The sequence below is a fragment of the Stegodyphus dumicola genome, chromosome X2 (genome assembly GCF_044657685.1).
Source record: "Stegodyphus dumicola isolate Sdum_Otavi_A_Nest chromosome X2, ASM4465768v1".
NCBI lineage: Eukaryota > Metazoa > Arthropoda > Arachnida > Araneae > Eresidae > Stegodyphus > Stegodyphus dumicola.
In genome coordinates, this window is record NC_140781.1 from 41,465,199 (window position 1) to 41,481,225 (window position 16,027).

At 31.4% G+C, this 16,027-nt stretch overlaps 1 protein-coding gene across 7 annotated transcripts in view; it reads right to left on the reverse strand.

The window, feature by feature from the left end:
* Positions 1-16,027, reverse strand: part of LOC118183197 (uncharacterized) — a 509,384-nt gene that overhangs the window by 42,040 nt on the left and 451,317 nt on the right. For all 7 annotated transcript variants that reach the window (XM_085809465.1, XM_085809466.1, XM_085809467.1 and 4 more), the window contains 6 exons: positions 12,100-12,279; positions 8,720-8,857; positions 8,352-8,418; positions 6,101-6,192; positions 5,780-5,877; positions 4,691-4,808 (listed from right to left, as the gene is read on the reverse strand). In XM_085809465.1, coding sequence (XP_085665591.1) covers positions 4,691-4,808; positions 5,780-5,877; positions 6,101-6,192; positions 8,352-8,418; positions 8,720-8,857; positions 12,100-12,279 — 693 coding nt within the window. The remainder of the gene's footprint in view (positions 1-4,690; positions 4,809-5,779; positions 5,878-6,100; positions 6,193-8,351; positions 8,419-8,719; positions 8,858-12,099; positions 12,280-16,027) is intronic.

The window sequence follows — 16,027 nt, forward strand, 5'->3', positions numbered from 1 at the left end:
TTTATTTTTTTCAAATTTTAAAATATAGATCATATGGTTTTATACACAAAAGATTTGAAATTGCAATTCATAATTTTTTTTTTTTTTTTTTAGAAATTCACGGTATATCGCTTATATAACTTATAGAAATGGCTATGTGCAAAGAAATTTCGAGGAAAAGAATCCTGAACGTATTGATTGGCAAGGTGTTATAAGAAATGTGAGTTTAGGATACCTTCCAGCTATTTCTATTAAACAGGCTATCAAGAAGCACCGCTGGTGGCCATGTCAGTTGCTGTTCTACAGCCCGTTGAAGACGAAGGGGGAGCCTGGGGAAGCACTGAAAATGCCCTCCCTCGAGCAGCCATTCCACACATTTTTGCTTTCGTCATTGCAAGTCATGTACGTAGTTCGATTATTAACTTTGCTTGAAATATGGTGTTTAAAAACATAAAGCAATGTATAAATGCAATTAATGCATAACAGAGTTTAAACTCGTGGGAGAATAAAGAGTATAATTACTAATATTTATATATAAATTAACTTAATTGATGTGGTAAGTAGAAGCTGTGCGCTTGTATGCATATGCTAAATATTTCTTTGTCTATTTCACAGAATGAAGAGAGGTACAGAAAAATAGTCTTTCTTAACTACGAGTATATTCGCTATTTTCGTACTATTATCTCTTCTCTGGAAATGCTTTTAATTATGTTCTGCCTTTCCATATTTTTTTTTTTTTTTGAAGTACATTCTCTCGTATTATAAGTAAAATAAAATTGTTGACCTAGTCGTCATTAACCAGTTAACTGTGGCGCTCTCGTTTAAAAGTGCGCACCGTTTTGTGATGCCAGAATCGAGCTATGACGAGTATATTCGTCAATCACAGAGTAAGTTGCGCTAGTAAGATATTTGATGAGAAAGATGGGTTTATTTTATAAAATTGACAATTTTTATTACTAATATTTACTTATTTGGTTAACATAAGCATATATTACGTATATATTAAACTAAAAACGCAATAAATTAAATTAAATATTATACATATAAAAGTAAGAATTTAAATTCCTGCTGTGGAGTGATATACAGCGAAACAGGGTACTATACACAATGGGACTTTGCAAATCGAACACCAGTAACGCGATTCCTTCCTGATCTTACGCTTGTAGCAATGCGAACACCTTCGCGTAGGGTTTTTTTTTTTTTTTTTTTTTTTTTTTTTTTTCGATGTTCCGGGTATATAATCCGGAACATGATTCCCTCCTAATTGGCTTAAATTACGTCTAAATGGCCGAGTTTGCGTCGATTTATTTCTTTCAACTGGATACGTCGGAAAAGTGTCTTCAATAAAATTGAGCAAAAAGTTGATACGCGATAATGTTCCATTATTTTTTTTTATATAATATGAATGCATTCAGACACATAATGTCTAAAAAACGGAGAAATATCTTTTTGTAGTACTTTTTGAGTCGTTTTCTTGCTGTGGAGTACGCTATGATGAATCCATCGCTCATATCCACTCCACCTAATTTTCTTTATTATAATCAATCACTAGCTCCGGTTTCTTTGTTATTATTTTTCTTTCCTCTGTTTTTATTACGTTGTCATTATGTACAGTGCTTACTAAATAAATCTCCCTCTTATCTTTCCATTTCATTATACGCATGACGAGTATACTCGTCAACACACAAAATCGTGCCGCTTCTCCATGACGAGTATACTCGTCAATCACAGTTAACTGGTTAAAAATTTTCAGCCGACGCAGAAATCAAGTGACAAGTCGATAGCGCCAACATTTCCAGGGGCGGGTTAATAAGTAAGTACGAAATATTTTTATAGAAAGTAAAGCTGTGAGTTGCCTTACTTGAAATATCGAAGCTTCATTAGCTCTTATATCTTCACAGGAAACTATGAATACCTTTTATAGCAGCATTTACTATTAACTCTTTTGTTGAATTTGTAAAAAAAATTATTGCAAGGTATGCATAGAGAATTATAATAGTTATATGAGCATTTACAAAAAATGACTTAAGATAGTGTAAGTAATGTTAGAATAAAAAGAATTATATTAATAAATCAACAAATAAGCTTATGCAGTTAGCGCGAAAAGAAATTAAAAGCTTTTGAAAAATATCTTGTTATAATTTATTATTTGTCTTTTCTTGGCAAGTGTTTATATCTAGAGTTTTCAGTAAAAAAAATTACCTTTATATAGTTTGTATTAAAAAAAATTAAATTCCATAAAAAATACCTTTTTATAGTTTTCTTTATAGTTTGACAGAAACATTACTAGCACGTGAATTATTTATAATGCCTTAAAATATTTATCTCATTATTAATACTTATTACAAATCTATTGTTCTCAGATTTATTAGAACTCAGTGAGCTTTAAGATTCTTTTAGAATGATTTTAAAATATACTTCAGGTTTATGCTGTATACCTAATATGACAGTTGTAAAGGAATTTAATTCCTATCTATCGGTTATCTATAGGACCTTTATCATATTCTTTCATCTATTAACATACGTTGGTTTAATCCATGAAAACTAAAACTATATGCTTAAAAAAGGTAACACAACCGCAAAACTAACCGAGATTTTAGATTAATTAATTAAGGTAAAGTGACTCCAAGACTGTCTGCCTAAGGAAGATACGCCTTTGCGGAGGCTTTTAAAAAGAAACCAGCTCATATCTACATTACACATCGGAAAATCCAGGAAAACTCCTTTCCCGACAGCCCGTGATTCGAATTAAAGGTGAACTACCAGCGTTTCGCGACTTTACCGCTCGGCCGCTGACGGGCCAACCAAGATCTAATGCAACTTTTTGTTAAATTCATATGTAACCCCTGAATATATTAGGCAGCTCTATAACAACTGAGTTTCTTCTTCAGATACGACCTCTTATGTAGGTCTTATTTGAAAGAGAAAATTGCAATTTCTGCATTAAAAATTGTTTTCCACGCTTATAGACATTTTAAAACTGCTCTTCTGTAGTTTCATGAAAAATTACTATACGCAATTAGCTTTTAATTACTTAATCTTTGCGAGAAATTATGATATTTGAGTTTTATCACTCCATATTTGTAGTTTGTAGCTAATATCTTTTTTTAACTTGAAACACGTCAAACTAAATAACAGACAATCACATGATGAACAATAATGTTAATATGAATCATAGTATGCAGAGCTTCTTTTCCGAAGATTTATTCTAAATGACCAAAGTAATAGGTTCCTGAGGTGTTTAAAACACGCTCTTGTTGAAGAAAATCTGGTATATACTTGTCTTCTTGATCCCTTACACATATAGATGATTCATTATAATTATTCAAAGCAGGAATTAAATACATTAATATTATTTAGAGCTATAAAAAGTTGCAACTTCCTTCAGATCTATCAGGTTTCTTAAGAAGTTTACCAGAAACAGTGAGGAAAAAAATCGCTTATATATTACAGTTATAGACTAATATTGCAGGAACTACTGAGTTTTCGAAGAAGGGAAATTTAAAAAATCAACCGTAGTCGCATCGGAAAACTAGCCATGGACCTTCCAGTTGCTTTCTGGAATGTGCTAACCGCTAGACATTAAATGTCATGTAGAAAGAATGCTTCTAATTCCTTATAACAGACGCTATTAATTATTTGTAATTATTTTATTTAAATTTCCGAATATTTATAATTATCTTAAATTTTAAAAGTTAACATTCAAAATATGATCCAACAGACCGATATCTTTAATTAATAGTTCACTCTCACTCCCACATGACAAAAATCATTTTCAAAAACGATCGTCTGTAATACACCAATGTTGCCGTTCCGGAAGGAATGCATTATTTAGTAAAGTCAAGTGCTATTTCGTTATGCTGGGGGTTTGAATATTTAAGAAGACGTGAATGTGTCTAAATTATAAAGCTACGCCCCAGAGTGTTTGCGGCATGAGATCGTTTACATGCATTAAGCCGAAGTGTCCTGTAAAGGTTGTCAGGGAAGAATGGTTCCAGGCCTTTACCAGAAGTATGGTTCTGGTAATCATATGTACCAAAAATATGGCCAGAACCATATTCTTGGCTGTCCTTGATCAAAAGTGGAGTCGAACTGGGCACAGCCATTCTGTCATCATAGGTGCCAAAGTCTCCCGTCAACAGGTGTTTTCGCCCATGATTCCTGAGTATATGACTAGGATAAGAGGAGCTGTTTAACAACAACATTAATCATAGCAGAACGCCTAGTTTGCAGGCTAAAAAATCTTGAAAATAGTATCTGCAGTTACATAAGAAATAATGATAATACATTATCAATAATTATCTGTGTGTAAACTAGCAACTATTTTGAGGAACTAAGACATTGAAGCCAAGTGCACTTTTAGATCACTATATCGATCCGGTACTTCAAAAAGACCCGACTTTGGTTTAAAGCAAGGGCATAGGGAATTTTCAGCGATTTCTGAATCTGTTATCATCATCAATGATTCCTCACATTTGAAACGGGGTTGGAATTAGAATAGCGGTTGCCATAAAATTGACAAATGATTGAATAAAGTACTATTTCTACTCATCTGAGTAGAAATAGTACTACATTCAACCATTTGTGAATTTTATAACTGTCCCTGACTTTTGATGACTTTGAAGGAAATGGCGGAAAATTTTAATTTTAACTGAAATTAAGATAAATTTAGGCGGCTAGTGCCTTTTTGATCAAAGGATTAGCATCTTACCTCAATAACAGCCACCGTACCATCAGCAAGACCCGCATAAACCTGCCTTATGCCGTCTTCCTCATGAGAAGCTAAGGTCAGTACTGAGTCATTGAGCCTGATTTCCCATAGCAGGCGTCTGGAATTAAGAGATTATAATTTTGATATTTATATTCAGTTAGATACAAGTTATGAACAATAACTTAATAGTTCAATCCAAAACAGTGTGCGAAATATCGAAGGCAAAATTATCGAGCATATGATGTTGCTTTTAATATTCTGTCACGTTAAAAAGTTGAAACACGGAATGTTAGAATTGAAATTCCTATTTTTTTACCACACTTTTAAACAACAAGAAACATGCATATTGTGCATAATGTAGCATACACATATACATAATCTCATAGTCATAGAACTAATATACTTCAAAAAAATCAAAATAGCGAAACATACTTCCTACTTTTATATATATTTATGTTCATGAAAAATTGTACAAAGTTTTTATACATATTTTGTCCTGTGTTCTTATAGTTAGATTCCTTACGCATCAAAATTACACAGAGATATATAACCTTTTATATAATTAATTTGTATCAAACTGCGAACAAAACTATGCATGGATTTAAAAACAGGAAGAAATAACTCTGAGAAATAACTTATTCCTTGCATTTGATGCGTTTTGTCAGCTTTTAACTGGTTATTATTTCACGAAACATTTAATAATGAATATTTTTCTTAATATAAATATTAAGCATTAATAAATAATTAATTAAATAGTAATTAAATTTCTTAATATAATATATATTATTTCTTAATATAATTATATCTTAATATATAAGAAAATAGCATTAGGATCATAAAAATGATATATTATAATTCACTGTTTAAATTTAATGCGCAAGGAACAACATAAACAGAAATCTAAAAACGTAAAAAAATGTATCATTATTTTATTTTCCTTGAAATAATAATTTTAAATTTTAAATTGTGACAACTTAAACTATATGAAGATCTTTTTTATTCTTATGTATTTGAGCTAGGAGACAAAAAGCTTAGAATTTAAAATGACTGCTTTATTGGTTAATGTAGGATTTCTAAATCATTTCTTACCTAGATTTAGTTGAATATGAATGTACAAAATGAGACAGAGTTCCCAGTAACATCGTATCATCATCCAATGCATGCATACACATGACTCGAGATTCCAGCTAAAATTAGAATATTTCGAAAAATGACAGTATTAATTCAATGTGCATTTCCTCAATAACGCACAGTAAAGTAAACGAATAATTCTACATCTTCTTTACACTTCAGTCATAAAAGTGATAATTCATAAAACTGATAATTCAGTCATAAAACTGATAATTAAACTGATAAAAATGGTTTAAAATTTTGATATTTGCTGATTTATTTAACGAATATCCTACTTACCTCAATATTAAGTCTGTACATAATATTTTCTTCACAATTCACTTTGGTAATGTGAGCTCCATTCTGATGTCCATGACAGAGCCACAATTTGTCTGCGAAATAAGAATTTCGGCTGTCAGTCTGTTGTGTAACATTTTTTTAAAGGGGAAGAGATGTAAATTATAAGTAAATAAAAGGGAATTTCCTTCACTTTCGTTTTAATAACATTTTAAATTTCATCCATTCCTACTGCGATGTATATTAATTCCTTCTTGTTCCTATCCTTCACAGATTTTCAGGGAATTTAGAATTTACTGCTAAATCCTAAATTCCTATTAAAACTTAGTAATTGGGCCTGAGTGAGAACAGGTTGTCTTATTCAGTTTTATCAGATTTCCCCCCGAAGAAGATAAAAAAGTTTAAGTATTGAAGGAAAACTGAAACTGGGGATTTGAAGTTATCTAATTTCACTGAAATTAATTTTGATAATACTTAATAACAGAGCAGATTTGTCTTTATAATAGTTTCGTAAACTAGAAAGAATTTAAACAACTTATATAGGCCTAATACAGGCATTAGGTAATTATAAGTACAATTAATTACACTGTATTATTTAAATTTCAATTCACAGACGCTCGTGTACTTTGCCACGTTTAAATGACTTAACCCAACCTAACCACTTCAGAAATAAATTCACAGAGAAACAAATAGTATGTATAGAAATTTAAGCGACTGGATATTTATAAATTGCACTGATAAGAAATTAATAGTTAAAACATTACTAGAGTTACGTATATTAATACATTAATACGCACATTAATAGTTAAAACTTCTTCTGTGTATTAAAAGTCTTTGTAAATTTGTAATTTACAGTAAGAAGACGTACCTAGAATATGACACAATTTAATACCTTGCATAAAATTTACATTTGAAAAATAGTTCCCACTTATAAGTTATGAAATATATATCTACCATAATCTTGAGAAGTAAAAAGACTCCATAAACCCAATACACTTCAATACCTTTGCACTATTATTTTGTAACTAATTAATAACTTTGCAGCCTCGCTTTCCCGTAAATAATTACTTGGAACTGTTGAATGAATTTGATCAAATCTTTATCGAACAAGACATTGAGTCCTGTTATTGTCAAAAAGTTCATTTAAAACGTCTTAGTTAGAAACTATTTTAAATCTCAATTCTTCATCAAGAAATTTCATATAAATATTCATTTGGATTGATGTGTCAAAATTGATAAGAAGACTTAAGAGGGTTAAATAATATCTATAGGCTATATGTTATGTGTCCATAGGCTATGTTTAAGGCTATATGCTTGGAGGTCATTATCTTGCGTAAAAACGCAATCAAAATCGAGGCCCATTTTCATCGCTCTATAAAGGAAATTAATTGGGATTAATTAATTATATTTATGATTTATCCTTCCAATAATTATGAATAAACTGGAAGTAACACTGGAAGTAGTTATACAAATCCGAACGAAAACAACGTCTTTCCCATGTTTTACTAAATGAAATTAAATTCTTCGGATATATCTCTCTGGGTTATGTTTCTTACTGAATTTACTCTATCTTTTCGTTAGGGGAATTGTTTTTTAAAAATCGGAAAATAGCATTTTCCACAAAAGCCCAAATGCAATTTCGAGTCTTTTCACTGATGACAGGACTAGCAAGACCTAATTTGAGTGCATGCATTTCGAACTGCAGTACTTACGAGCTCTGATTTTCAATTTTACTGCATTTAGAGAAGCATTTAATCTTGGATTTTGCTTTAAATCCTAAATTGGAAACGAAATGACTGTATAGTTACGAAGAAATGGTTTACAGCAGCGATGTTGATTAAGCAATGACAAAAGGTCATATTTACAATATTTAAAAAATTGTAAAATGGGATTTCCCATGCAAAATTGAAACCTACTAAAAGTTTTTTCATTCTCTTCGGGAGTCTTTAAAATTATGTTCTTTTCATAGAAATAAGTGTCTTTTGCTTTAAGATCAATTTCGAATAATTAAAAAGTTTCTGATTGAAATCTGAGATTTAAAAACAGAAATAATATATTACAATTTAAAATTAAATAGGAGAGGGGACTTATGGAATTAAAAGAAAACTCTCTATCTAAGCTGCATCGCAATATTGAGCGAATGCCCTCGTAGTACGGAATCCAAGCGTCTTGTAACCCTTTTTCCTCTGTCACCAACTGTCAACAACAAGAGTAAACAAAAAAGAATATATTAACTGATTTAAGCCAAAATTACCTTTATCATAAACAGCAGCACATTCAATGACTAGTTGGTTCACACTGAAGAATTCCATTTCGGACAACTGGAAAGACATAGAAACGTTCCTGTAAGTATTTCAAATCTTACAGACAGGAACACAATAATAATCGAAATTCGATGCCTACATTCAGAAAACTGAGTTAATTTTACAGATTTATGTAGTTTTCAATAAACTAGTATTAAAGTCTGCCTTTTATTTCTTTATTTCCCATTACAATTTATCTTGTTAAAAGTACATATTATGATCCAAAAATTTCAGATATTTGGTAAATTTAGATTACATAATGTGGTAGCGAAATTATTATGTCGAAATATAAGATATATTTGAGAATATTTAGATTTACCATTTTTTCTCTATCTTTCAGAGCAATCTTTTCCATATCCATTTTCTTAGCATGTTCTTTAAGTGTTTTATAATAACAGGCTTGCTTCGCAGCGATATCTTGACGTCTGGTGAAAGGTTTCAGAACTTCAAAAGCAGTCTGCCAAAAAATGGCAATAAAGTAAGTAAACAATGAAAGAAAAAGAGAATAAGACATCCTTTAATTGAATTCTAAACTAGGTAATAAAACTAGTTCTATCTTGATCTCAGATTTAACGAAACGCAAATTTTTAAGGGGACTCATACACCTTAAACCCCTTATGATCTTCGAATATGTGACTGTTGCAAGAATTTGGATAACTTATTTATTTTAAAAGCAACGACTTCCAACTTTTTACAGATGACTACATAATATAGCTGCTTTCTGAAATAGTAATCAGAAAGTTTGTGTTGCCATAAATATTTTTATAATTTAATCTGCTTAGTTACAAAATTTTTCGTCATGTTTCCACCTTGCGCGCACAGTTTAAAACATTCTGTCGCATAATTTAATTCCATATTTAATATGTAGCTTTTGTAACATTTGGAAACTACTGTGAACCAAAAATTCTGAGAATTTCATGTTAATTTTTTTATTTTATTTGGAGTTGAGTTTATAAAATGCATTTTATTAAAAAAATCAGTAATGTTTTCGTGCATAAAATTTTTGAATATTAAAATATTCGTCATATTTTGGTTCCGTTAGAAGATAGTGCCCATATAAAGAATTCTATCAAATTTGATGTACCATTGACTATTTTTAAAATATCATGCACGCAAGGTGGAAACATGGCGAAAATTTTTGTCACAAAGCAGATTAAATTACAAAAATATTTGTGGCAACACAAATTTTTTGGTTAGTAGTTCCTAAAGCAGCTATATTATGTAGTCAGTTGTAAAAGGTTGGAAGTAATTGCTTTTAAAATAAATAAAATATCCGAATTCTTGCAACAGTCACATATTCGAAAATCATAAAGGGTTTAAGCTGTATGAGCCCCCTTAAGCCTCATTCCCTGTTATAAAGCAAAATGCCCAAATAATTCAATATTTATGACAATAATCTTTAATCAGTTTAATGATGTTTTTCCTATTTGTCTAAAAACTTCATACCAGAGAATGAATTATAGTACCTACTACTTTACATAGCACACATTTTTTATGCCATCGACATCTTATAGTATGAGAAATAATGAATAAATGCATGATTATTGTGAGCCAGCTTGAGCTTAGTAATAATATTCAAAATGAGCTCAATGTAAATCAGTAATATTTGAAATCGCTGCACTGTGAAAAATGCAACATCAATGGTCAAGGGTATCACAAACCACTTATGGGCTGTTAATTTTGATAAGGTATCAATCATCACAAGTAATGAGCAAATTTAAGGGGACTCATACACCTTAAAACCCATAAGATGTTCGAATAGGTGACTGTTGCAAGAATTGGGATAACTTATTTATTTCAAAAACAATTACTGTCATTTTTTATAGCTGACTACATAATATAGGTGCTTTCTGAAATAGTCATCAGAAAGTTTGTGTTGCCACAAATATTTTTATAATTTAATCCGCTTTGTGACAACATTTTTCGTCATGTTTTCAACTTGCGCGCACAGTTTAAAACATTCTGTTTCATAATTTAATTCCATATTTAATATATAGCTTTTATAACATCTGGAAACTACCGTGAACCTAAAATTCTAAAAATTTCATGTTAAATTTTTATTTTATTTGGAGTTGAGTTTATAAAATGTATTTTATTAAAAAAATTTGTAATGTTTTCGTTCATAAAATTTTTCAATATTAAAATATTCATCAGATTGTTGGTTCAGTTAGAAAATAGTGCCCATATAAAGAATTCCATCAAATTTTAAGTATGTACCATTAGCCATTTTTAAAATATCATGCGCGCAAGGTGGAAACATGGCGAAATATTTTGTCACAAAGAGGATTAAATTACAAAAATATTTGTGGCAACACAAACTTTCTGGTTACTAATTTCCAAAGCAGCTATATCATGTAGTCAGTTGTAAAACGTTGGAAGTAATTGCTTTTAAAATAAATAAGATATCCCAATTCTTGCAATAGTCACATATTCGAAGATCATGAGGGGTTTAAGGTGTATGAGTCCCCTTAATACCAAAAGCTTATTTTATTTTTAAATACAAGATATTTAAAATGGAAATATATCCAAACCAATCCGCAAAGCAGGCTAATTTGATATTTGGTTGGTATTGTTAGGGATATCCTGTTTAGCGTATTATTTATTTTTTGTTAATTCTGAGAGTAGCAAAGTAAGGACCTGAGTTCGAATCCTGGCGAATGGGCTGACTGCATGGGCGTTTTCGTGGTTCTCCCCATGTGTAACTTGAGCCACTTTGCCTTAGAAAGTCCTCCGCGAAGGCATCCCTCTCCTTAGGCAGATAGCCATAATGTGCTTTGTCATAATATACTAAACCAAACGAAGTAGCATAATAAGAAATATTGTTAATAATTGTGCCTGTGTATGTTTTTCTCCGCCTTTGACATGAGGCAGTAAGGAAACATAAAATATAAGAAGATGATGATAATACTGAAGGCAAAGAATGTTTTTCGTATTGTCGTATGCAAAGTACATCTTGGTTATTTGTCAAGGTAAATTTTCAAGCTAAATTTTGTTAGCCTTTGTCTCTACAACAATCAATTTAGGATTACAGTCCGAGTTCTGAAGGAAATAGTTAATAATTTTAAATTAAGTATTTGCATTTTGAATTTAGAAACAAATGCCTGTATTTATTTTGAACAGAGAGAATGAAATTTTCTTCCAAAAATGTAAGGTAGGCCCACCAGCGGCCAAGAGGTAAATTCGCTGAACATTGGTAGTTCGGTCAGGGGTTCGAATCCCGGCGAATGGGCTGGTTCCACGAGCGTTTTCACAGTTTCTTCATGTGTAACGTGGATGCGAGCTAATTTCCCTTAAAAGTCCTCCACTGGTTATCCCTCCCTTTGGCGGATACCATTATGTGAGTCGTCTTAATCATTTAAAAAAAGTGTAAGATATAGTCGACGCCTGTTGTAACGACCGCTCTCTCTAATGACAGTTTCATTGCAACGGCCAGTGCAAAATTTCCATATCTAATAATAATTTATTAAATCCACTTTCGTTATAGTGACTATTCATTATACTATCATTTTTCGTTAGGATGCGAGTGATCTTTATAATGAGTTGTCGACTCCATAAGTCTTTTGCAATGCGTACTTTTAAATCTTTTTCTTCTAAGCAATCTGCATGATAAGGTGCACATTTTATGAAGAAAAATTCTAATGTTTGAAAGATGTGGCTAAAACCTTATGTTATCAATAATACTTGAAAAACCAATTTTACCTGAAAAAGATGATCGACATCAAAACATAGCTTGGCTGCTGCTTTTAGTTGCCTCATTATGGACACTGTGTCATTCTTTGCTAGCAGAGATCTTTCATTCATTTTCAGAACGGCCAGAGAAAAACGAAAAAGTACTTTAGGTCCTTCGAGCAAAAAGCAGTCCCAGATTCGAAGCAAAGTCTGCAACAGTACATACATAGTTTATTAACAAGAATATTCTAGTTGATAAAACTCGATTGAAATTGAGTAGTGGTACAGTGAATAATGGAAATAGATGCTAAGAATAAATTTCGAAATTTAAATGAAACAGCACATAGTTATATGATTTTGCAAAGAATTGAGATTTTGCCAGGGAAATGGCAGCAAAGATTTACGTGAAATATTTTTCAGTCCTATTATATGAAGGAAAATTACCCAAATAGGATGATATTCTGAGTATGAATATTAATAGCAGATCTTAATAACAATATTAGTGATTGTCATTTTCTATGTAGCCTTCATAAAAGTCTTGCACTACAGCAAAATTTATTAGAGGTTGCTCATTTTTAACGTATTGCTACAACAACTGAAATTTAGCAAATTCTATGCTTCAAATGGCCACTAAATTTAAAGATATTACTTTTAGCTCTCTTGATATTTTAAACGCAATATTAAAATGAGCTATATAAATAATATTAGCTGTTCTGTACCTGGTGAGCTCACTAGCGGTCGAGCGGTAAAATCCCTGAACACTGGTAATTCGGTCCAAGGTTCGAATCCCGCGAACGGGCTGGCCGCATGGGCGTTTTCGTGGATTTCCCCATATGTAAACATGCATATAAGCCAGTTTCCCTTAGAAAGTGCTCCATCCTTCTCTTTAGGCAGATAGCTCTCGAGTGCTTCTGCCATAATCAAATAAACCAAACCTATAACTGGCGATGTCAGTGCTTACAGTGTTTCGGAGAGATCGCCATACTTTATTTTACGAAGTAACGTATCTTATCAACGTACCTGAAACCAGAATAAAAATTAGCAACTGAGAGGATGCAAGCATTTATTAAAACTTTTCCTTTGGGTGACATCATTTTAGAATATTACATGTGCATAAATAAATCTAAATTTATAAGCTAATTTTTGTTAGCCCAAAGAGACAATTTGCCCAGAAGGGCTATAAATTTTGTTTTGACATTTTGCGTTGATTCACTATAAACGGCGAATCACTTTTTAAATTGTTGCGACTAAATATTAGAGCCAGAGCTTAAATTGCGCCGGAGCCCGGCTCCGGTACTTCTTAATTTTTGGAATAAATCATAATTGTAGGCGGAGCGCCCCGGAGCCCTAAATAAGAAGGCTCCGTCACTTCTTTTATGTAACTGAACAACAATTTCAGTAGAAATTCGGTCTCGAAAATTTTATTTTTTACAATAGTGGTGTATTTAATTACGGCAAAGCACACTAGGGCTATCTGCCTAAGGGAAGGGATGCATTCGTGGAGGACTTTCTAAGGGAAACTGGCGCGTATACACTATTTTTTACAATAAAATTATATTAAAAATCGCTTATTAAATTTTACTTTATCTCTTTACATTTTACATAATTTTAATTATTTAATTGCTTAAATCTTTAATAATTTAAATAAATAATAATTAATTGGTTTTTATTTAATTAAATAATAATATTAATTATTCATATAATAATATGAATAATTAATAAAAATATTAATTATTAGTATTGATTAAATAATTAATAATTACTTTGATGATAATTAACTATTTAATTTTTTAATTATTAATGATTTTAATAGTCATTTTATTTATTTATTTACTTTTGTTCCTCTTTGCTGACTGTCTTCCGGCTCCGGTACTTCTAATTTTAGAAATAAAACCCTGATTAGAGCCCTGTATTATACTTAAGGAAATTAAATAATGAAGAATCTGTATAAACGTATGAATGTTTCTCGCACTGTGACAAAACAACTGTACCTAGAGCCATCAAATTTTGAATAACGTACGTCTCCATCTGAATATGGGTATCTGGAAGCAAAAATTTGGAATTTGTTTTATTATCTATTTCATATATTGTAAGGCATTTATGAGTTTTTGATTAAGAAACTCAGCGATTTCAACGCGAGCTATTGCAGCACTGTACGGGAATGTTTTTTTTTTTTTTTTTTTTTTTTTTATCTGAATATCGGAAATTCTAAAGATATGCTCTTTTAAATATTTTTTGATGCTGCTGTTGAACTGAATTTTATGGTTTAAGCGCGAAAAACATAATATTTAATAAATAAAGGTAACACACAAAACGTTAAAAAAAAAGTCCTTCTGGGCGTAATATAAAATCTGAAATCTTTCATTTTTTTTTTTTTTTTTTTAAATTTAGCTGTTAAAGAAAAGATTGTTATTATACACTTTTGCTACCTAGATATTATACATTTGGAATCGTGGCCAGAATCACTGTTAATAATCCGAAAGACTAAAAATGTTACTTTGAGGTTAATGTGATTGCGTTGCCGCATACATCAGGTTTAGAGATACTTGGCTGAGAAGAATTAGGCAAAATGTTATAATTGTTTGTTTACAGATAACTTTCTGTGCTTATTCGCAATCGAATGCTGACAAAGTAATACAGGAGACAAAATGGAGCTGTGGCTCCTATTGTAAATGGAATTTATATTGAGAACCGAAGACTGCGCTTCCGCTTTTTGTTAGCTATCGATTTTCATTCTCTTTATATTAGACATCAAAATATCCAAAAATTCAAAACTCCCCAAGGAAGCACACTAGAAGACAGATCACCGTCCCTAATAGATAGAACTTGACTGAGATTGATGGATCCGTAACATGAGCTGCTAGTTGGGATCGGAATGACCCCCAACATACTCGGGTCGCGGTAACTGACTTGCAGCAGGCGCCATTTGTGATGACGTGAGTGTGAGGAACCGCAGACATAAATCGCAGGTCAAAAATGTTACGAACATATTTGACATTTGTGTGTGCAAATCTTCACACTCACTTTATTACTTTTCAAAAAAGTTGTCAGAATATTTATTAATTGTATTGAAACAGAACACACTACATTGCTATTATAACGTTAAGTCTAAATACGTATTCATCAAACAGAACACATTGGGACTAGATTTTATTTTTTATAGGAATACATTCATTAAAGTATATCAAAACTCCAACGGGAATAATCCTATAGCAAGAAATCATAGAAGAAAAAATACCACACCTTTCCTCGAATTGATTTGTCACAGAACTCGGCTCGTTCGCTTTTAGTAGATATTTGGTAATTAGTATATCAGTAGATCTTAAAGCTATACTCTAAATTTATAATTAATAATTAGAAAATTCGGCTTATGTTTGGTTTGATTTCAAATGAAAAAGCTCAATACAGAAAACAAGTGAGTACCAGCTGCACGAAATGTAAATAAAAAGCTTCTTGTATATGTGCTACCTATCTGCAAGAGACCAAGAAATAACAGCCAACTTTTCCATCCTTCATATTAATAAGCGAAGGTTAACCTCAACAAAGTAAACGAGAGAAAGACTGTGAACTCCGAGACTTTGCCTTTGCTTTCCCCTCTTTTAATAAGAGCACGAATTTTCAAGAATATGTTTGCTGGAAAAAGGTCATTTATTTTTATAAATGGCACAATTGCTTGAGACTGCAAATCGCTATTTTTATCTTTCAGATATTGTGGGAACAACTATGTGTACAAAACAAATAATAAATGAAAACTTGGTGTGCTCTAAAGTAGAGATCTATTAAACCAGCCCTCGTGTTATACTTTTATAATGTTTAAAAGAATCATAAGACAGAACTTGTTAGTGCTCTCCAGAGATTTAATACCTTCCTCCAAAATTTTAAAGTCGTAACTTTTAGATGCTGACATAACGTTGTAGAATCAATAGGTTATTTGTGAAACAGGAGATGTGAAAAACGT